Raw genomic sequence first — 23,775 nt, 5'->3', positions numbered from 1 at the left:
ATTTGAGGTAGAGAAACCAGTTAAGAAGCTTTTCCCATACAGTGAGATAGAGTGAGAGTCTGAATTAAGAAAATTGTTCAAACATTCAGAGGAAAGGACAGACTGGAGTAATTTTGTTGACAGCATACATGTGATGAGAGATGTTATATTCTAGGGTAATGGAGAAAGAGATTTCCAGGATTTTCTAGCAAAAGTAGTCAGGGATTGGTATCTGAATAAATGATCATGTAGTGTCCCAGATAGGCAAATTCGTGGCAGTATTGAAAGAGTTTCCACCAGAGAGATTGATAGTCAGAAACTTCTATTTGGACAGGAAGGCCCCAAGAGAAGCAAGGACAAAGACACAGATCACAGTTTTTGTTCACATCATGGCAAGAAGTGAGAAGTACCAAAGATATTCACATTGAGACGGTAGGGATAACATGTCAAATCTAGCACAGGCCAGCACTCTCAGGATGGACTCACATACTAGAGATAATCACTGTTGAGCCCACATGTTACATTATTGTTTTGTGACAGAGAATAAAGAAAAGCTGATATTAGCTGTGCTTCCACATCAGGCAGGATCCTGAGTGCACTGTTGTTCATAGGAGAACACATTTAATTCCTGGATCTAGTATTTATTCCCTTAAGAGACAGAAAGGTGAATTTATATACTTTTTTGATGGTATAAAGCTATACTTTTTCTTCTTGGCCTTTGCCCCATTGTATTGAAATTCCCCGTTTGCTTCTGTGTCTTTTTTTTTTTTTTTTTTTTGAGGCGGAGTCTCGCTCTGTCGCCCAGGCTGGAGTGCAGTGGCGCGATCTCGGCTCACTGCAAGCTCCGCCTCCTGGGTTCACGCCATTCTCCTGCCTCAGCCTCCCGAGTAGCTGGGACTACAGGCACCCGCCACCACGCCCGGCTAATTTTTAGTATTTTTAGTAGAGACGGGGTTTCACCGTGTTAGCCAGGATGGTCTCGATCTCCTGACCTCGTGATCCACCCGCCTCGGCCTCCAAAAGTGCTGGGATTACAGGCGTGAGCCACCGCGCCCGGCCGCTTCTGTGTCTTTAGTCTGTAAATGTTACTAGGGAAGATCTGTGCTTATCCTGTTCCTTATTACATCTTTAGCACTTATCACAATGCCTGGCTAAATGTTCAATAAATATTTTTTAAAAGAGTAATTATATTGGGCATGCTGCATTTTCCCAGTTGAGGCACTTCCTCAACTTAAATATTATAGAAAAATAAGCAACAAGCAGATGAGATTTCAGTGAATATATTAATTCCCAAGTACTGGTTTTATTTGATAATAGCTATAAACTTGGAGATTAGATGGGTAAGAAATACACTTCCAAATTTAGGGAGAAGATTTGTTTATATTGTGTTGTTTGATATCACCCCAAAGAGTTACACTTTTTATAGTATAGTATATTCTGGGCATTGACAAGCATTTGCTTTTCCACACTGTTTAACTGATGTAGCTTTAGAGATTACATAGTTTGACTGCCTCATTTTGTAGATTGAAGAAACTGAGGCCCAAGATGTTTTTAGTTTTACCTAAGGACATAAAACTAATTAGTTACTGCGAAGGGCTTAGACCTCAGGTCTCGGAACTCTGTTCCATCATTTGTCTCCCTTGGTTGTGTAATCCACACTTGAATATAAACCTTACATTTATGAATATTGTCTTTTTTATTGATGTGGATTTTTTAAAACATTGTGTGAGAAGTATTAGGCCCAGTGTACTTAATTCTTATTGATAGATGTGGATAAATATCTAATATTTTATCCTTCTGATATAGAATGGAAAATACTGTACTCAGTATCTTGACTGACTTGTTGGAAATACACTTTAGATTATTTACATGGAATATATTCAGTTAATTGAGCAAAAGTATATGTATTGCTGTGGAGATTATTTTGCTTTTTTCTTGATTATATTTATAACTTAGTGAAAAGGTAGAGAAAGTATTACTGAAAAAATTACATATTTATAGGTTGACTTGTATTTGACTTTTGCATTTCTAATTTAATTCTTGTTTAGATGGCTGACCACATTCTAAAAAATTGCCATCCTCTTTATCTCTGTTTCTTATACAAACATTTTCTTTCAAAATTGTTTCTAGAGGTTTGGGAAAAGAAGCATAGTAATTAAAGGAGCAAAATTCTGGGTCCTAATATTATTGCTACCTTTATAAGCTATAATCTTTTTATTTACATTTTCTGTGGTCCTTGATTTTTAGCTTTGAGTCATTTCTTAGTGGCTTTAGTATATCATTACCCTAGGACTCAGTAGAGGATTCTCACAGATTAGAAAGATCATCTTGGTAGTTTTACTAGATACTTATGAATATTCCCACCTAATTGGAAGCTATCAACTACTCAACTGCGAAGGTTTAAAAAATGCCATTACCTGGGTGTGGTGGCTCACACTTGTAATCCCAGCACTTTGAGAGGCCGAGGTGGATAGTTCATCTGAGGTTGGGAGTTCGAGACCAGCCTGACCAACATGACGAAACCACCATCTCTACTGAAAATACAAAAATTAGCCAGGTGTGGTAGCGGGAGCCTGTAATCCCAGCTACTTTGGTTGCTGAGGCAGAAGAATCACTTGAACCCAGGAGGCAAAGGTTGTAGTGAGCCTAGATTGTGCCATTGCACTCCAGCCTGGGCGGCAGAGTGAGACTCCATCTCAAAAAAAAAAAAAAAAAAGACATATTTACAAATTTATTCTCTATTTTGGTTTATTTAGCAATACTTGTTGATGTAGTTAAATAAATGATCCTATTATGTAATCTGTAAAATACTCCTGTGAGTGGTTAATAGAATGGTTTTTGCTCTGTGATTAATAGCCTTGTCAGCTAATTATTATTGGGAATTGTTAAAGTTATTTCTTTATTGTGTTCCAAGCTGCTTCCTCAAGACACTTAATGAAGATGTTGGGTATTTATCCAACAAACAGAAATTCTCATAATTGATTATTGATTGATTAAATTTCCATAGGTTGATATTTTATTTTGTAGGATTAATAATATATTCTGCATACAGATTCAATTCATAAAAAAAAATCTAACTATAGTTAACTATAAATTTTGTTTGACAATGGAATAAAGTCTTCGTAAGAATAGACTGAAGCCATAGTTCATATTATATTAATCTGTTCAGGCTGCCATAACGAAATACCACACAATGAATGATTTGAACAGTAATTTATTTTCTCACAGTTCTGGAGGCTGTAAGTTCAAGATCAAGGTGCCAGGTTTGGTTTCTGGTGAGACCTCTCTTCCTGGCTCATAGATGGCCACCTTCTCTTTGTGTGCTTATGTGACCTTCCTTCTGTGAGGCTGGAAGAGAAAGAGAGTTCTGCTATCTCTTCTTATAAGGACAGGATTCCTGTCAGATAGAGTCCACTCTTATGACCTTATTTAACCTTAATTTTCTCCCTAAAGGCCCCGTCTCCAAATACAGTCACACTTGGGGTGAGAGCTTCAACATATGAAGTCTGAGGGGACAGAATGTAATCCATAACACATATCAAACCTGACTAATACTTTGTGAGGGATTTTTTGTTGTTGTTGTTATTGTTTTTTTTTTTTCCCCCAGAACCATTAGCATTATTGTTAGGACAAAACAGATTTATTGTTTCTCCATTACCATCTCTTAGGAGTAGCAGTGACCATAGGTAGTAATTACACAAAGGTGAAAGACTGGGATGGAGTAGGTGGAAAAGCATTGGAGAAAAGGAGACGTGAAGTGATTTTTTAAATTTGCAGTTAAATCACTGGGTTAGAAGAGATTACTGGAGGATCATGCTGGGACCGATTTTGTTTGGACCACATGGGTTATTAAAAATTGAATTAGTAGCAAACATTTGAAAACTCAGACAATTGCATAAAGACAATATCGAAGTTTTATGTGGGAAGCATCAGAAGATCTGATAAAAAAAAAAGTAGAGTTTCATTCCCATATGGCAGAAAACAGTTGGAGATGAGAAAAACCATGGACCTGACCACATTAGCAGGGGCAACTACACTATGATTTGACACAGTCCACTCCATTCTTTATTCATTTCCAACATGGGGGAAAAGTGTTGCATTTTATTATTATGCTTGCACTGTTAATTTTCTTAGAGTAGATTTAAGAGTAACATATACATTTCCATATTTTCTGTCCACTTCTTTTATTGATGTTTTCTACCTTACGCTTGTGACTACTCACATTTGCCATCAATGATGCATACCAACCAGATTAAATCCTACTATGTTGTCTAATAGTGACTAGTTCCTAGAACAGGTTGTCTTTCTATTGACAGGAGGTTGAAAAACTGTCTTCTTTTTCACTCCTGTGGAGTCTGTGGTCAACTGTAAATGTCATATCTTTTATCAGTCCATGTTCATTTTACTATTTTTTAAAATGTATTCCTTCAGATTTATCTCTTCTAAATTTTATCCTCTGCTTATATATTTCTTTTGTTTGCCAAAGTTGTTTAATTTGTAATCTGCTAAAAGTTGATATTTTGCTATAGGCATGCAATGTATAATGATCACATCATTGTAAAAGGGATATCTATCACCTTAAGCACTTGTTTCTTATGTGTTTCAAATATTCCAATTATATTCTTTTAATTATTTAAAAATGCATGATAAATTATTGTTCATTGTAACCACCCTGTTGTGATATCAAATACTAGATATTACTCATTCTATATATACTCATTAACCATATGCACTGCCTCGCTCTCCCACTACCCTTCCCAGTCTCTAGTAACCATCATTCTACTTTCTATCTCAGTGAGTTCAATTGTTTTAATCTTTAGTTCCCGGAAATGAGGGAGACATGTGAAGTTCGTCTTTCTTTTTCTGGCTCATTTCACTTCACATAATGTCTCAAGTTCCATAAATGTTGTTGCAGATGACAGGTTTTCACCTTTTGTGTGGCTGAATAGTACTCCATTGTGTATATGCACCACATTTTCTTTATCCATTTGTCTGTCGATGGACAATTAGGTTGCATCCAAATCTTGGCCGTTGTGATTAGTGCCACAACAAATGTGGGAGTGCAGACATCGCTATCCTGATTTCCTTTCTTTTGGGTATACACCTAGCAACGGGATTGCTGGATTGTATGGTAGCTCTATTTTTAGTTTTTTGAGGAACCTCCATATGTTCTCCGAAGTGCTTGGGTTACCAGGCAGAGTCTTTTTTTCTCTTCCCTACTTTCCATCAAAACAAACGCAGTGTTTCTCTCAGTGCTGAACTGCCTGGAGGTGGAGGAGATTTGAAACAAGCACCTCTGTGTCCACAACCACTGGGACTATGGTGGGGCAGACCTGAAGCCAGCACAGTACTGAGTCTCTCCCAGGGCTTATGGTGACTATTGTCTGACTACTCCTGATGTTTATTAAAGATCCAAGGGCTCTCTAGTCAGGTGAAGCCAGCCATGCTTGTGTGTTTCTCTTCTGGGCAACATGTTTCTTTCTGGCCTAGGGTGAGTGTAGAAATGCTCCCTGGGAGCTAGGGCCTGGAGTCAGGAACTTTAGGAGTCTACTTGGTGCTTTATTTTACTGTGGCTTGAGTTGGTACCCATGTTGAAAGACAAAGTCCCTTTTACTCTTCCCTCTCCTTTGGTTAAGGAGAAGGTGTATCTCTTTGTGCCCACCTCAGCTGAGAGTACACAGGGTAACACCTAAAGCCTGTCTCACAGTTTTGTAAGTTAGAAACTTGGCTATTATGGGTTATACGTCTTGACCATTACTGATTCCTCTCTCTAGTTTAACCATAACATGTGAGGAACTATCATATCTCAAAATTGTACACTTTGGTTCTTCCCTTTGCATTTTCACTTGCTTGGAGTATTGTAACAACCTCTTGATTTCCAGCCTTCAGCAGGTGTTTCATACTCTACGTAGAAAACACTTTCTAGAGAACAGCCCCATTTGCCGCCTTGACTGTCATAGGAGGATGGTGGTATACCATCTCATATTTTTCCTGTATTCTTTGTTAGTGCTTCAGTAGAATATTATAATAGAAAGTACATATTTTATCTGGCAAAGAGTTGACCCTGTTTCCTGGTTTCTGTCCTATGGAAGCTTTTTATTGTTCTGTATTCACATGAAAGTTTCAAAGGGAGTATTGAGAAGCGAAGTAGGCTTTGTTAAATTTCTGCAATCATAATTGGAAGTGCACAGCCCAATTTAATTTGCAGATTTCCTACATTTAGCCAGTGACATCCAGACAAGACAGAGGCCTATAAATTGCGTAGCCAGGTCTCGTTTATTCATAGAGGTGTAATTTTAGCTTTGTTTTTCTGCCTTGACTTACTCTCTACCATTTAACTAACAGCTTAATTGAGATATAATTCATATATCGTACAATTCGTTAATTTAGAATGCACCATTTAATGCTTTTTAGTGTATTTACAGAATTGTGCAGTCATCACCACATTTAATTTGAGAACACTTTCATCACCTCAAGTAGAAAATCAGGACGCCTTAGCCATCACCTATAAATCCAACCACCGGTTCTAGTCTGCCACTAATCTTTCTGTCCCTGTAGATTTGTCTATTCAGGACATTTGAGATGGAGTCTTGCTCTGTTGCCTAGGCTGGAGCGCAATGGTGTGATTTTGGCTCACTGCAACCTCTGCCTCCTGGGTTCAAGCAATTCTCCTGCCTCAGCCTCCTGAGTAGCTGGAATTATAGGCGTGTTCCACCACGCCTGGCCAATTTTTGTGTTTTTAGTAGAGACAGGGTTTCATTATGTTGGTCAGGCTGGTCTCGAACTCCTGACCTTGTAATCCGCCCACCTCGGCCTCCCAAAGTGCTGGGATTACAGGCGTGAGCCATTGCCCCTGGCCATAAATATAACCATATAATATGTGGTCTTTTGTGATTGACTTCTTTCATTTAGCAGAATGTTTTCAAGTTTCATCCATATTATGATACATCCATTTTAGCATGTATCATGACCTCACTTTTTTATGGCCAAATAATATTTCATCGTTTGGATATACTCCACTTTTTAAATCTGTTTATCATTTGACGGAAATTTGGATTGTTTCAATTTTTTGGCTGTTATTATAATGCTGCTACGAGTAATTTCTATCTGAGTTTTTGCATGGATATTTGTTTTTCATTTCTCTTAGATACTTACCTGGGAGTAGAACTGCTGGGTTATATGGTACCTCTATGTTTAACCCATAAAGTAACTGTCAGATTATTTTCTAAAGCAATTGCACTGCTGTGCATTCCCACCGGCAGTATGTCAGAGTTCCAGTTTCTCCACATCTACACAAACAATTGTTATTATCTGTCTTTTTGATTTTAGCTACCCTGCTGGGTGTGAAGTAGAGTCTCACTGTGGTTTTGATTTACATTTTCCTGATGGCTAATGATGTTCAGCATCTTTTCATGTGCTTATTGGCTATTTGTATATCTTCGTTGGAGAAATATCTATTTACATCCTTTGTACGTTTTAAAAATGGCATCATTTGTCTTTTTATTACTGACTTCTTTATGAATCTGACATGCAATTCCCTTATTGGACATTGAGTTGCAAATATTTTCTGCCACTTAGCAGGTTGTCTCTTCTCTTTGTTGGTAGTGGCCTTTAAAGCACAGCATTTTAATTTCAAAGAAGTTCAATTTGTCAGCTTTTTTCTTTGATGGCTTCTGCTTTTGGTGTTACACCTAGGAAGCTATTGCCAAGCCAAGGTCACAACGATTTATGCCTGTGTTTTCTTTCAATAATCTTATAGTTTCAGCTCTTTAACATTTAGATCTGTGATCCTTTTTGAGTTAATTTTTGTATATGGTGTGAAGTAGGGGGTATAAATGAATTCTTTTGTATTTGTATATTTAGTAGTCCTAGCACCATTTGTTGGTAAGACTATTCTTTTCTCTATGAAATTGTTTTGGATCTTTTGTTGAAAATCAATTGACATTTATATATGGGTTTATTTCTAGACTCTCACTTCTGTTCCATCGGTCTGTATATCTGTCCTTATGCCAATACCACACCATCTTGACTACTGTAGCTTTGTAGTAAGCTTTGGAATGGATAAGTATGAATCCTCCAACTATATTCTTCTTTTCCAATATCTTTTTTTGGCTATTTTGGAAATTTGCCTTGAATTCCCATATGAAACATAGGATCAACTCATCTATTCCTTTAAAGAAGCCAGATGGGATTCTGAAAGGGATCCTGTTGAATCTGTAGATTAGGTGGGATGTATTGCTATTTTAATAATATTCGCTTTCAATCCATTTACGTAGGATATCTTCCCACTTCAGTTTTTTAAAAAGCATTTTGTAGTTTTTAGATATAAGTTTTGCAGTTTTATGTTTATCACTAAAGACTTCATTTGTTGATGCTATTGTAAATATGATTATCTTAATGTTATTTTTGGATTGCTCGTTGCAAATATTAATATATAGAAATATAATTAATTTTTGTATTGATTTTATGTATTACAATATGCTGGACTTTTTTGTTCTAATAGTTTTTTTAATGGAATTACTAGGATTTTCCTACACATAAGCCTGTTACCTACAAATAGAGATATGTTCACTTCTTCCTTTTCAATCTGGATATTTTTTATTTCTTTTTGTTTTTTGTATAATTGCCTTTTCATAACCCTCTAATACAATGTTAGATAGCAGTGGTGAGAGCTGTTATCCTTTTCTTGCTTCTGGTCTTAGTGAGAAAGCATTCAGACTTTTACTATTAAGTATGATAATAGTTGTGGGTTTTCCATAGATATTTAAAAAATCATATTAAGGAGGTTCTCTTCTATTTGTAGTTTTTTGAGTGTCTTTATTATGAAGGAATGTTTGACTTTATTATATGCATTTTCTGTGTCTTTTGATATAATCATATGGCGTTTGTCCCTAATTGTATTAATATGGTATATTACATTAATGATTTTCCTATCTTAAACCTTGCATTCTTGGGACAACTTCCACTTGATCATTGTATTAGTTTGTTCTCACACTGTTATAAAGAACTACCTGAGACTGGGTAATTTATAAAGAAGAGAGGTTTAATTGACACACAGTTCTATAGGCTGTGCAGGAGGCTTGGTTTGGGAGGCCTTAGGAGACTTACAATCATGGTGGAAGGGTGAAAGGGAAGCAAGCATGTCTTGTCTTCACATGGTGGCAAGAGAGAGAGAGCAAAGGATGAAGTGCTACACACCTTTAAACGACCAGATCTCCTGAGAACTCACTGACTATCATGAGGACAGCAAGGGGGAAACTGCCCACATGATCCAGTCACCTCCCACTGGGTCCCTCCCCCAACATTGGAAATTATAATTCGACATGAGATTTGGGTGGAGACACAGAGCCAAACCATATTAATCATGATGTTCATTTTATAGGTTGCTGGATTCCGTTTGCTAGTATTTTCTCGAGGATTTCAAGAAAATCTGTATTCATCAGGCATATTCATAAATACAGCTTTGTTATAAGTGACCTAGGGAAATGGCAGTTGGGACCCCAGTATTCTCAGCCTGCTGTGCTTGGGGTAGGGTAACCATCCTATCAGTGGGACATTGGGGGAGCAAGGGATTCTCAACATCCTGCTGCACTTGGCCAGGATTTTAGCCTATGCAAATCAGAGCTGCAAGGCTGAAAAATCCTGGTGATCTGCCCATCCAGTATGCTATCATGTACCTTGACTGTGAACTGGAGAAGGAGAAAACCCTGTTTTCTTGGCAGTGTTTTTCTGAAATGAGGAGTGGAGCTTTTATCACACTGAGGGTAGAAGGAGGGAGTCAGTTATGCCTCAAGTGCCACTTTAATGAGGTTAAATAGAGTTTCTTGAATAAATGTTTCTTCATTTGCTGTATGGCTACAGGACAATATTTAGAAACATTAATTTTTAAAAAAATATTTTTAGCACTTATGGTTATTTCACTGGGGACCGTTTCTACAGAACTCTATATATCATCATTCCAGAAGAAGAACTGTTATGATGGCCCCCTTTTGTTTTTGATGAGACTTTATATTAATAATTATGATACAGGTTTTATCTTCAAAAGCATGATTTTCCTACGGACAATACATTTCATATATAACTAGGAATTGGAGGGTAGCCTGACTTAGGAAGGTCCTAAGACTTGACTGAAATCCTGCTGTATTGAAGGTGAAAGAAATATTTCTTTTCCTATTCTTGTTTTAAATATCTAAATATTAAAGATAGGTGAGGGCTGGGTGTGGTCACTCATGCCAGTAGTTCTAGTACTTCGGGAGGCTGAGACAGGTGGATTTCTTGAGCTCAGGAGTTTGAGACCAGCCTGGGCAACATGGCGAAACCCCAACTCTACAAAAAATACAAAAAACAGTTAGCCAGACATGGTGGTGTGTACCTGTAGTCCCAGCTACTGAGGAGGCTGAGCAGGAGGATTGCTTGAGCCCAGGAGGTCAAGGCTACAGTGAGCCAAGATCGTGCCACTGTACTCTATCCTGGGCGACAGAGTGAGATTATGTCTCAAAAAAAAAAAAAAAAAAAAGTAAGAGAGAGAAAGAAAGAAAGAAAAAAGGTAGGTGAGGTTAGAATCTGTGAAGTAGAGTTGCGAGAATTCACTTTCCTTGTGTCTTAGAAGCATAAACATTAACTCTATATCTTCTAGTCAATAAAGAATCTCTCCTCATGCCTAATTAGCTAGATCAGTGGGGATATGCATTTTTAGAAGTCATGCTAGGAATTTTATCTTTTAAAAAATTCTCTGAAGGAATACTTCTTTTATAAAAAGTCTGTAGTTCTATTCTGGGATGTATTTGTTTTTTAAATTCCTATACTAGACTGCCCCGTATATCAAATCAGAGGATTACCCATAATATTATTGAAAGTTTAATAGGCCAAACTTTGTGTTTCTAAAGATGACACAAAATAGTTTTTAAAAATCTACGAATATCATGGCTTAATTTCTGAACCAACTTTTACTTGCTATAGACCATTATGCAGATTAAACATGGATATTTTAAAATTTTGCAAAAATTTGGTAATTATCTACATTTTGTTCAAATTATGTTACTTATTTTTTTCTTCATGTTTTGAAATGCTACTCTTTTCTGAGTTTCTTTAACCATTAGATATAAATGTTATTTTTTTAGACTAAACTTCAGTGGCTCTGTGAGGAACTGAAAGAGAGAGAAAACAGAGAGAAAAATCTGCGACACCAGCTGATGCTCTGCAGACAACAACTCAGGAATTTGACTGAAAACAAGGAATCTGAGTTGCAGTGTCTCTTTCAACAGATAGAAAGGCAGGAGCAGCTTCTGGATGAAATACATCGTGAGAAGAGAGGTGTGTTGTTCTTTCATTTTTCTTTGTTTATATTTATGGAATCCTAATCCTAGGATTGGAAAAAAACCTACTTCTGTTGCATCCAGTTTGGACTATTTCCAAGCCCATCTCCTTTTCTTGTCTTTGTCTTCTTATTTTTCTTCATTTCTGGGACGAGAAGAGAAAATTCTTCAGCCACAGCATTCCTCCTGTGTATATGATACCTGCATTTACTGGCTGTGTGCAGGAATTAATTGATAAGACATACTGCTTCTGTCTTAGTAAAATGCTGATGTTTACATTTACTTCAGTAAAATACTCCTTAGTTCATTCAATACATATTTTGTGCCCATTTTCAAGTACACACTATTCTAGGTACAGAGGATATATCAGTGAATAAAGCAGGGGGGGAAAACCCTACCCTTATTTAGCTTATGTTTTATTGGGTGGAGACATACATATTACAAATAGGTACATTATATAATATATTAGAATGTTGTAATCATAGTGGTGGAAACAGTAGAGTAAGGGGAATTTGGCTTCACATATTTTGGAGCTCTGTTATTAAATTCTTAGCATTGATTATGGCAATGTGTCCAGTTAGAGGCCTATTGATATGTTCTCTATAAAAGGAAAAGAGGGACTGAAGAAGGGCCTTGGTAGTGGAATTGGAAAACAGGCAACAAATGCAAAAGACATTGTGGAGGACCAGCCCAAGGTGAGGAAGAGAGAGGACTCACAGGAGATTCGAAGGTCTCAGTGGTTTTGCCATTGTGAGAAAGAGGAAAGTCAGGAACTAGTTGATTTGGTGGGAGAAAAAGAGGGTATGCATTTTTACCTAATTCTTAAAATAAAAAATGTAAGAAAAAAGAAGTATTGTGAAGGCCCAAACTTTTGTCACAAAAGATATTTTAATCTTTTGTCTGGTGTGTGAAAAATATTGTAACAGTACTGCCTGGTGGATTTGGACGTAATGAACACTTTAATCTGCTACCAAGCAAATGCTGTTAAAGTTGAGGACTTATAAATAATTACTAGAAATATAAGCAACATGCTCTTGGTAAAAAGAGTTTTGATTACTTCTGCTGAGGTCCCTGTGGGGACATTTTTAGGGCATGTCACTTTATTTGGATCTTAAAAACAAAGCAAGATTTCCATAAGGAACATACGAGGAAGAGAGATTTTCTGCAGAATTTATCTGCATAGTGATTTAAACTTTTTTTTTTTTTTATAATGGTACACATAGAGAAGGTGAAAGGCAGCAAAACTACTGATTAAGTTTAGATATTTCTGACACATCAAAGTTAATTGTTAATACAAATTTATATGTGATTCTCTTTACCATCTTAGAAACTTACCTATTAAGTAGAACAAAGTTAACCTATCTATAAGTGAAATATGACAGATAAACTTTCTGTTTGCTAGAATTAATGCCATCTCAGAGTTAATATTTTTTGGTGTGATTTAATGTCATAGTAAGTGACGTTTGCCAGGTTAACTGAGGCCCTGGGAGAAGGAGTTTCCACCACTGAGTGCTGCTATATTCATAGATCCGAGTTGTCATACACTTTTGGGGTATTCTGGGCCTGTAAGTCTGGAAATTTGGAATTTGGAAATTCCTGTAGAAGAGGAAATTTATTAAGGGGTTAATGTCAGGAACCTCTTAGAAGTTTAGTAATTATTCGCTGAGAAATTCTTCAGTTATAAGGGGTAACAAAGACAAGCGTAAAGAGCTGCAAACTTCAGCTGGGAGGATTTAGGTATAAGAATATGTTGAAACTATCAGGTTTACTAAAACCTAAAATTTATGTGGAAATTGCAAAGAATTTTTCAAAAGTTTTCAGAAGGAGAGACATTTCTACAGTGTAGTTGTATTCTTGCTGTACAAAATGCTAGTGAATATGAACAAATATAGAAGGCAATTTTCTTATTTTTTCCTGAAACTGAAATAGTGACTCTTTTTTAAACAGGTGACTGATCTTGCTTTCCAGGCACTGGGTGGTTGTAGTTTTGGCTATTATGTGTACATGGCTTTCCTTCTTGGAATAATTAGAAATTGGCATGGCCTGAAATTCCTTTACCTTAAAGATAAAATTTGATTTACTTAGTATTTCCAGTTTGGGGTAGGTGCTATACTCTTCTGGCTTTGTTTTATTAGGTGGGACCTTCACCAATTCCTCACTGCCCCCATGCTGTAAGTACAATGTATAGAAAATAGTCATTCCCAGCAGCGTGTACTGTACCAAGGCTTCCTGAATCTGTCCCTTGCTGTCATGTGTCATTTGTTAGAATACACATCTAAGGGTGAAATAAGCCATTGTCAAAGTTTCTTTGTTAGGGAGTCATCTTTTCTGAATAGTTATAAAAGGGAAAGTACTACAGGTAAGAGGATGTAGAAAAAAGAAAATGGTCTTCCAGCTCTTCAGAAAATAATGCCCTTTGCAGCAGAGAACAAATGCCAGATTATTTTTGGTTAACACCTGTGTGTTAGCCAAAAAGTAGACAGTGAAAGAAATATGCATCATTATCTATCTATCTATCTATCTGTCTATCTATCTATCTATCTATCTATCCATCTATCCAGATACAGATATGAATCTGTGTGTGTGTGTGTATGTGTATATACATTTTACTAGTTTTAAGTTTCACCCTAGTAATGGCTGTGGGTGTGGCCTGTCCTGGCCCAAAGATACTTTATTTCTTGCCTTAATGAATTTTTGACAGGCACACAATTGAGAAATGTGTTTTGTTTTATGTATCACCTAGCATAGAGTTTCTATGAAGGCAGTGCTTTTTTAATGTTTTGCTGAATGCTATGTCTCCAGTGCCTAGAAAGAGCCTGGTGCACAGTAGACGTGTGAAATATTTGTTGCACAACTGAATGAATGAGGGAAGTAATGAAAGAACACTAAAGGAGCACAGTTAATAGGGGAGCCATAATACTAATATTTAGTGAAAAAAAAATCGCTGTTCCAAAAGAAAGCATAGTTTTTCCCCAAAGTTTAGATTTAGAAAGACAGAGATGATATCTTGCCATTGGCCCAAATTTATTTATTTTTCCCTGTTTTGAAATTTATTGGATACTTATTAAACTCTGTATAACCAAAATAAAAATCAGCAAATATTTGGCAGAAGTTGATTAAGTAATTTAATTAGAGTGGTTTACATATTGTTTATGACACTCTGGAATTAGGTAACAGTATTTGTCTTTTCTAATATTTCAGTTATGTATTACATTTTATGGTAGCAATATTTAAATAGTTTATATTTTATTCATTTCGTGACGGTATCCTCTAAGAGCTTCCTGATTCATTTAGGGACACAATAACATTGTTAGTATTAATTCTAGCCCCATCGTATACTACAATTTAAGTCTCTAATGTAACGTGTGAACAAAATTCAAAATACCAAAATACCAAAAAAAAAGAATATTAAAACTTTGTGTCTAAAATAGTCTCAGTCTTTAAGAGTAGAATGACTATAACTTTTAGAGTATGATTCTGTATGTACTACTAGTCATAGAAAAGCTTGAGCCTGATTATGTATGTTGAGTAGAAGGGGCTGTTGATGGGAGAGGTTGAACAGGTGGAAGTTTAGCTGGTATAGCAGGATCCTGGAAGATATGAGTGGATGAGGTCAAAAGTAAAGGTAGAGAAGTGAGTGTTGGAAAGAACAAGGGCAAAAGAGTTAGGGATTTCTTCATTTAAGATCTTTTTAGTGTTTTGAATATGCTAGTATATTTGGCAGATTCACTTATCACAATAATTTTTGTAGTGGTTTTCTTATTTTGATGTGTAGCTTCTTAGCATCTGTAATTGGGTCTAATCTTTGCGTTATATAAGCTCAAAAAAAGGATGAACATATACATAGTCTAGAAGTAGGCAGTAGAGGAAAGATACATTATCTCCCTATCCCTTGTATATGCTCAAAGAAAGGATGAGTATTTGGAGAAAAGGAGAGAAGGGATGAGAAGTAGCCGCTGGATTTGCAGTGTAAAACTTTGGCATGACCTGCGTTGGTAGAAGTCTTAGGAGTGGTTTAAGCCAGATTGCCAAATCAGTATTTTTGGCAACCTGCTTCCAAAGCATAAAACTTGTCATATGATGGATATCCGAAGCATTAGAGCCACCTTAGTGGCGAATCTGGCCCACTATACACTGATTATTCTGGCCATATACATGGCTGTGAGCATAAAGAGATGCAGTAGACTCCTCTTATGTGTGGGGACTTAGGCACCCTAGTGGATGCCTGAAACTGCAGGTAGTACCAATCCCTATATGCACTGTTTTTTCCTATACATACATACCTATGATAAAGCTTAATTTATAAATTATAAACAATAAAACATTAGTAATAATTAATAAAATAGAACAATTATAACAATATAGTATAATAAAAGGTACTCGAATGTGATCTCTGTCACTAGGTGTCTTATTATACTGTACTTACCTATTTTCGGACTGCAGTTGACAGGCAGTGATTGAAACCAAATTGAAACTGTATGACTTAGATTTTTTCTATCTAAAAATAGGGGGGAGACTACTGTATGACTTAGATTTTTTCTATCTAAAAATCTGATTTTAATCTAATGTGATAGATTTTGGATCTATCAATAGTGTTCTCAACTTTTTAATGGTTTATTCCTTTGGTTTCATCATTCCCAGTGTTCTGAGAAACTTTTCAACTGGTTTTTCTGCTTTTCCCTGCTCATCCTTCGAATTTCTATGCTGCTTGTACAGTTGGTGGTCAATTGCTGTTAACAGAGGATAATGTCTTATAATTTATTTGTGGGACAGAAGTAACGGAGGGACTCTCGAACTGTAGGTATCTTTTCTAACATGTAGTTTAGACTTTATGTTGTGCTTATACATTATTTATATATTGGTTTATTTTTCTAGTCATCCAGTCACTCATTCGTCTATCACTTATTCTGCAAATCATTTCACAGTTTTTCAGATTTGTCTTATTGAAGAAATAATTTAGAATCGTGATATTCATAGAAGTGTCCTTTAGTCCCAAAACAGGAAGAAGCAAGTTTTTTCTATTCCATATTGGAGTGTAATATTTAAACATTCTGAAGTAACTTATGGGATGATTTCTAAATGTAATATCATTTATTTATTTGGACTCTGGTTAATTTTTTAAAATTGAATTTATCATCGGATTGATTGATTGAGATGGGGTCTCACTCTGTCACCCAGGCTGGAGTGCAGTGGCGCCATCTTGGCTCACCGCGGCCTTGACCCCTCAGGCTCAAGCAGTCCTCCCATCTCAGACTCCTGAGTAGCTGGGATTACAGGTGCATGCCACCATGCCTGGCTAATGTTTTTATTTTTTAATTTTTGTATAGAGATGAGGTCTTGGTAGGTTACCCAGGCTGGTCTCAAACTCCTGGACTTAAATAATCCTAGACCTTGTTTTCCTGAGTTACTGGGATTACAGGCATGAAACAGTGCACCTGGCCTTAGCATCTTATTTTTACATTGTGACCAGCTTGTTCAGAAGTTCAATGGTGTAGATCATTAGAGATAATTAAAATAACAGTGATTTTAATTGATAAATTGAGAACATTATTAAAACTCATCAGTTATTTAACATGAAGTTACCCCTTCTTTTATTTTCTTGTTGCTTTCTTTATAATTTTTTTTCTTTTTTCTTTTTTCAGACAGAGTCTTGCTCTGTCGCCCAGGCTGGAGTGTGGTGGCACAATCTTGGCTCACTGTAACCTCCGCCTCCTAGGTTCAAGCAATTCTCCTGCCTCAGCCTCCCGAGTAGCTGGGACTACAGGTGTGCGCCACCACACCTGGCTAATTTTTGTATTATTAGAAGAGAAGGAGTTTCACCATACTGGCCAGGCTGGTCTCAAATGCCTGACCTTGTGATCCACCCGCCTCGGCCTCCCAAAGTGCTGGGATTACAGGCATGAGCCACTGCACCCAGCCTATAATTGTTTTTATCAACCAATTGAGAAAGAATAGTTTTTAAAAAATTATGCCCACTCTTAGAGTCAAATCATAATTTTTTAAGAAATATGTTTTATTCTTAGTTTCTTTTGCTTATAGATGTTTCATTACAGTAATTTTGTTTCTCATATGTTTTCTGTTATGAATTGAAATCCAGCCTAGGTCAACAGGGATTGAAGATAAACTACATTGGCTAAATATTCCTAGAACCAGAATTAAATTAACGATATGCCTAGGGATGCTATACACAGATCTGTGCAGATGTCAACTGTGATTGAATGCGAAATCAACATTCATGTCTTTAGTCAGTAAATGGGCAGTGGAAACTTATGATTCATTATTCTTTAGTTAACTGTAAATATCTCTGAGCCCTCCCTTTTTCACTTCTGTGTAATGGGCCTAAAATTTATAACACTTCTATTGGATGAACTTAATTTTAGAGATAAAGATTTTCAATATTTCCAGTAATGTGTATTCAGTTGGCAACAGACCAGTATTGATTGAGTGGGGAGTTTAAATATTTAAAGTTTGTATTTTTCCTCTTCCAAAATATTGAGGGGAGAGACAGTGTGTGTGTGTGTGTGTGTGTGTGTATGTGTGTGTATTCTGAAATATATTCTGGAAAATTCAGAAATGTTAAATATATTATGTGAATTCTTAGATTTTCTTGTTTCTTCACTTTATAGATTATTTGTGTAGCAAAGCTGTTCTTCCTTAAACTTGAATCATGAGCACACTTGAGATGAGTAAGGCAAAGCTCCTTGTGCTAAAATAGATTTGATTTGAGCTTTTAGGTTACTAAGTAGCTTTCATTAAATTCAAAGCATGTATTTGCTGTGTGTGTGTTTTTTTAAACCTTTTATTAGAGCTACCTTAAAACAAATGCAGATGGAAACTCTGTACATTTTGACTATTTGTTGTTGCAAATATGGATTTCTGGGAGGGCGTTTCTGCTTTGATGGTGTGTTGTAATGAGTACTATCTGTCTTTTCTATAGTGTTGCATACAAAATGATAATGCCTGCCTATTCCCTCCCTCCTCTGCCAAAAGATGTCTGCAACCTAACAGGGTTGGATACTGGGTTGAATCTGTGAATATGTTACCTTACATGGCAAAAGGGATTTTATAGCTGGAAAAAATTAAGGTTCTAGAGATGAGATTATCCTGTATTATCTGGGACACAATATAATCCCATGGTCCTTAAAAGTGAAAGAGGGAAGCAGAGTAGGATTCAATATGAGAAAGACTCAGCTGAAGATTGCTTATTGAAGATGGAAGAGGGGGACCATGAACCAAGGGATATGAGCAGCCTCTAGATCCTGGAAAAGACAAGGAAATGGATTCTTCCCCAGAGCCTCCAGAAAGGAAGGTACCCTTGCTAACACTTGATTTAGCCCAGTAAGACGTATTGAACTTCTAACGTACAGAACTGTAACATAATAAATTTGCATCATTTTAAGGCACTAAGTTTGTGGGAATTTGTTACAGCATCTATGAAAAACTAATATACCAATAAAGTAATGAAATTAGAGATCTGTAATACGTTCTCTGCTACTTGATTCCCTGTATATCAAGAAATTTTCCAGCCTGCTTGACCCTCTTTGGAAATGTGCACCCACTTTTGGACATTTATCAGTAAATTAGGAATATTCATAAATTACTTTTACTGTATTAACCTTGAAATATATTGAGATAGTTCTGGAAATGTGCGAAACGTGGTATTTTCAAAATGAGTATGATTTCCTTATGCCTATGTATACGTATTTGATATTCTTTCTTCAAATATACTATGAAAATTCAAAGAAGTTACATGGATTATGAGTGAACCCGAAATGGAGACAGTCCTTATTGGCTTAAGCTGTTGTAAGGCCCTTGATATTACGTAGTCATATTTTCAAATTTTATCCTTTTATTTTGACTTGTACTATAGTGTTAAAATCTGTACTATAGTGTTAAAATGGACATAGATGGAAATCTAAAAATAAAATCACAGGAAAAAAAATAAGAAACAGAGAAATAGTGTCCTAGGCACCAAGAAGAAGTTGTTTTGGTTTATCACTTTATTTAGCTCTCAGTTTTCTGACATCTGGGAGGGATACCTGTTAGGTCATATGGTTCGTATTATCTTAAATGGAGCACAGAAACTGCTTGGGAGAAGCAAACTTATTTTGAAAACTAAATTCAAGAGGAATGTATTCTCTTGAATGTAATGTAATGAATAGTGTTTTCAGTTACTGTTTTTCCTTTTTTTTTTTTTTTGAGATGGGGTCTTGCTGTGTCACCAGGCTGGAGTGCAGTGGTGCGATCTCAGCTCATTGCAACCTCTGCCTCCTGCGTTCAAGTGATTCTCTTGCCTCACCCTCCCAAGTAGCTGGGATTACAGGTGTGTACCACCATACCCAGTTAAGTTTTGTATTTTTAGTAGAGATGGGGTTTTACCATGTTGGCCAGGATGGTCTCGATCTCTTGACCTCATGATCTGCCCGCCTCGGCCTCCCAAAGTGCTGGGATTACAGGTGTGAGCCACCGTGCCCAGCCCTCAGTTATTGTTTTAAACAGTAATAACATCTAACATTTATTGCTATGTGCCAGACACTGTTTAAGTGCTTTAAGTAATTTATAATTTTATTTAATTCCTAGGTAGGTACTATCATCCAGCTTAAAAAAAAAGTCAGGGTGTCATTTCTTAGCAATAATGCAAAGTAACTAGGGACATATTATGGCTTTTGTGGACCCTAAAGACTTTCGCTTTCGTGGGCCCCTTCCTCCCTTAAAAAATTAAACTTGATTATGTTAGTATGAAGACACAACGCAGGCTAGTTTTATTATTCTGTATTCATTATTATATTCTTTTTTCCTGTTTTAAAATACATTAAAACATTTTCATGTTGGCCATCGACACTGTGTCTACTAGAGTAGTTGGCCTTTGTAACAGTATAGATTATGCTCTAAGAGTATATGGAGGATCTAACTTCACAGATTGTGGGTGAGGGAGATGTTGAAGTCAGGGTTTCCTTAGAAAGTGATGCCTGACCTTAGCCACGTAAGGGATGATGAGCATGGCCATTCCAGCAGAGGGAACAGCATTTATGAAGCGTTGAAGTGGGAAAGAACTTGGCTGAAACATGAAATAAGGGAACTAAAGGGCAAACAAAAATGTTGTTACTGCACTTAGTAAATTTAATAAAATTATCTATGTCCTCTAACAGACTGAATTTTCAGATGCCTAGTGTACCTTTAGTAGGTTCTAAACTTCAATTTATGATTGAATTTTAAGTATTTGAAGTTTGATTATTCTTTGTTATTGATTACACTGGAGTCCAGAATGGTTTACATAATAGATGTAGTTGCTGAAAATAAACATATGCATGTCATGAAATATAAAATGGAAATATTTAAAAATACAGGACATCAACATATTCTATGTAAAACTTATATATGCCTTATAGCCATGAAATTTCCATTTGAATCTTCAGGGAATTTTTAAAACATTTATTAACTTGAAAGTTTTCCTGTAAGTGTTTAAAATCTCTCTTATATTTATGATTTGAAAAAAAGAATACATTCTCCCATTTCCTTGTCCACTACAACTGGTGACTTTACAAAGTTTTTCTTAGCTGTTTGTCATATATTCATTCCTTTCTTTCTGTTTAGACCACCTGTATTAGTCTGGGTTCTCCAGAAACAGTAGCAATAGGGTGTGTTTCTATGTATGTTCACAGACACACAAATACACACACACACACACACACACACACATATGACCCATGTGGTTATGAAGACTGAGAAGTCCCAAGATCTGTGGTCAGCAAGCCAGAGACCCAAGAGCACCTATGGTATAGTTCCAGTCTTAGTCCAGTGCTATAAGAACCAAGACAGGTGATGGTGTAAGTTCCAGTCTGAGTTCAAGCTTAAGGCAAGAGAGAATTGATGTCCTAGTTTGAAGATGTTCATGCAGAGGGAGAGTGATTTTTGCTCAGTGTTTTTGCTCTGTTGGGACCTTCAGTGGATTAGATGAGGCCCACTCATATTGTGGAGGCAATATGCTTTTTTTCGGTCTACTGATTCAAATGTTAATCTCATTTAGAAACATCCTCACAGACGTACTCCAAATTTTAACCAAATATCTGGGCACCCTGTGGCTCAGTCAAGTTGACATATAAAATTAACCTTGATACCACCTTTGTCTTATTTAGCTCTTTATTGCTTCGTACCTACAAGGATTACAGAAGCATCTTACTTGAATGATCTTCCTGACCTGTAGTCTGTGTCTTCTGCTGGACTTGTCCTCACCTATATGCCTGCTAAAGTCCAACACAGATTATTTTTCCAAGCAGGAACACTCTTGTTGGTGTTTCATGGTCACACTGTGCCCTGGGCTCCAGCTATTTGTTTCTGCATTCATTAATCTGCTGTTTAGTACAGCATTTGGTAAGAGTGACATCTTACAGAAATAACCTGGAATACTCTCAAATTAATACAAAAAAGTAAATCACCGATTTTGGTTTTGTGTTTTTTGTGATAAATTACTTACAACACATCCACAATTGACCTCTACCTAACAGGTTTTATTGGAGAAACCACACACACACACACACACACACACACACACACACACACACACCTGCTTAATCAGTTCTGCCAGATGAATTTTCATTTAACACAGCTTTGATCCCATGACTCTCCAGCTTAGAAACCTCAGTGGTTTTCCCACTGCTAAACAAATAAAGTTCAATTTTGTTACAAAAGTCCTACCATTTTTTTCCTCTTCTCTTTCTATGTAAACTCTAGCCCTTTTTATCATGTTTGCTAGTGCAATTTTTTTGTTTTACCACTCCATTGCAGTTAAAACTTTCAGGTGGGATTTCGTGACATTTGCCACTTATTGCTGTTTCCTCTGGTTATCTGCATATATATTATTTAATACTAGGTTTTAATTTCTTGTTTCCTCATTGCATCTGGTACCATGTTTTATATTTAACAGAAAGTAAACATGTAATGGATGTTTGTGTGTGGGGGCAGGTAGATAGATGGGTGGATGGATAAATGGATGGCACAGATTTCCCTCCTACCTCTTTTTTTCCATTTATTATGGTATCTTCAACAGAAGCTACACTCCCCTATAATTTCTAACTAGACACTTAGGTCTGTTCTTTCAATCAAAAAGAAAACATAGCCTTATTGATTTATTCTTATTTCTGCTTCTTCAAAACACAAGACCAAATATGAAGAATTGAATAACTCCAAATTATCACCAAACTGGTCTGATAATGTTTTTTTATTAGCTTAGCTGTCTTCAGTGGATTTTTTGAAACTAGTATATTTTGCAACAAAAGAATCTTTTCCCTTTTTATCTGTCCAGTGTAAAGCCCTTGAAGTTCTCCCTCATAGTATTTACCGAGATTTTGATGTGCATGCTCTCCTTCGTAGATCAGATAAACAGTTCCATCACATTAACCATGAGAAATTATAGATTTGCTTTTTTTCCCCTATTGAGACTATTGACCCTGTTGTTCCTGTATTTTAAAGTAATTTTTTAGTTATATCACATTTTGACAAGGTCGCTACCCACAGTCCTATACAAGTGACATTAGATCTTAATGTTCAACTACTTACTTCATTCCTTGAGATGACCATTAGGGAAATGAAGGAACCTAATATTTCTTGAGGGTTTGGTAATGTGCAGGTTTTAAATGTATTATCTTATGTAACTCTTAAAATAAACTTCTGAGGTTATTAATCCCATTTAATAGTTGAGGCAGCTTAGGCTGGGAGGGAAGTGGGGGCAGGTTATTTCTCCAGGATTGACAGGCAGTTACAGATGGGAGCAGACTTTGTGAAACTCGATTTTGTGTTTGCACTGCTATATAGCATATCAAAATAAACCAGCAATACTCTGTCAACCTCAATGAGCCTTCTAAATTGAAACCAACCTGGCTTTCCTCACTTTGTTGGGACCTCTTCCCTGAACTTTTAAAGAGATCAAGTTTTTTTGTTAAGAATGTTTGAAAGAAAATAGAATTGTCAAAATTTCAAAGCCTTTAGGCTGTCTTAATGACTATACCATTAGAAATGCTTATCCAGAAACAATAGTTTTACTGTTAGACATTAACTCCTTTGTTGTGATAGCTGTAATATTTCTAAAATTTTCTTTCACATCATTTGATAACCTATAATTTTTTGAATAGCTCACAGGAACATCAAGCCTCAAGGTCCAATTAATGAATTTAATTCTAATATTATTGGATGCAACCTTTCTCTCCCATAAAGAGGAAACTAAGATCAAACCTTTCATTTCTTGTGCCTCCACTATGAAAGTGATAACTACTTTCTAACCAGTCACTCAAGACCACACCTTTCTATTGTTTTTGAAATTCACAGTGATTAATGGACACTGTAGTTTTCAAAAGCACAAATTAGTTTTTGTAGTCATCTACATAAATTCCACGAAACAACTATTTCCAAGAACTATTCCATCTGACTAACTTACACTTTTGTGGTCATGAAATATTTGTCTCTCTACAAAGCTTTCAAAGTTCAC

The 23,775-nt window shown here is 36.3% G+C and overlaps 1 protein-coding gene across 16 annotated transcripts in view; it reads left to right on the top strand.

The window, feature by feature from the left end:
- CEP128 (centrosomal protein 128) overlaps positions 1-23,775 on the top strand; it is a 446,086-nt gene that overhangs the window by 187,615 nt on the left and 234,696 nt on the right. For all 16 annotated transcript variants that reach the window (XR_010130804.1, XR_010130805.1, XM_063698091.1 and 13 more), the window contains one exon: positions 11,100-11,292. Coding sequence is in view for 14 of the 16 variants with exons in the window: in XM_063698091.1 (XP_063554161.1) it covers positions 11,100-11,292 (193 nt within the window). In the remaining 2 variants the exon portion in view is untranslated. The remainder of the gene's footprint in view (positions 1-11,099; positions 11,293-23,775) is intronic.

Source organism: Gorilla gorilla, chromosome 15 (genome assembly GCF_029281585.2).
Source record: "Gorilla gorilla gorilla isolate KB3781 chromosome 15, NHGRI_mGorGor1-v2.1_pri, whole genome shotgun sequence".
Classification (NCBI taxonomy): domain Eukaryota; kingdom Metazoa; phylum Chordata; class Mammalia; order Primates; family Hominidae; genus Gorilla; species Gorilla gorilla.
Note: the sequence above shows the minus strand (reverse complement) of the source record. Positions and strands in the feature narration are given on the sequence as shown.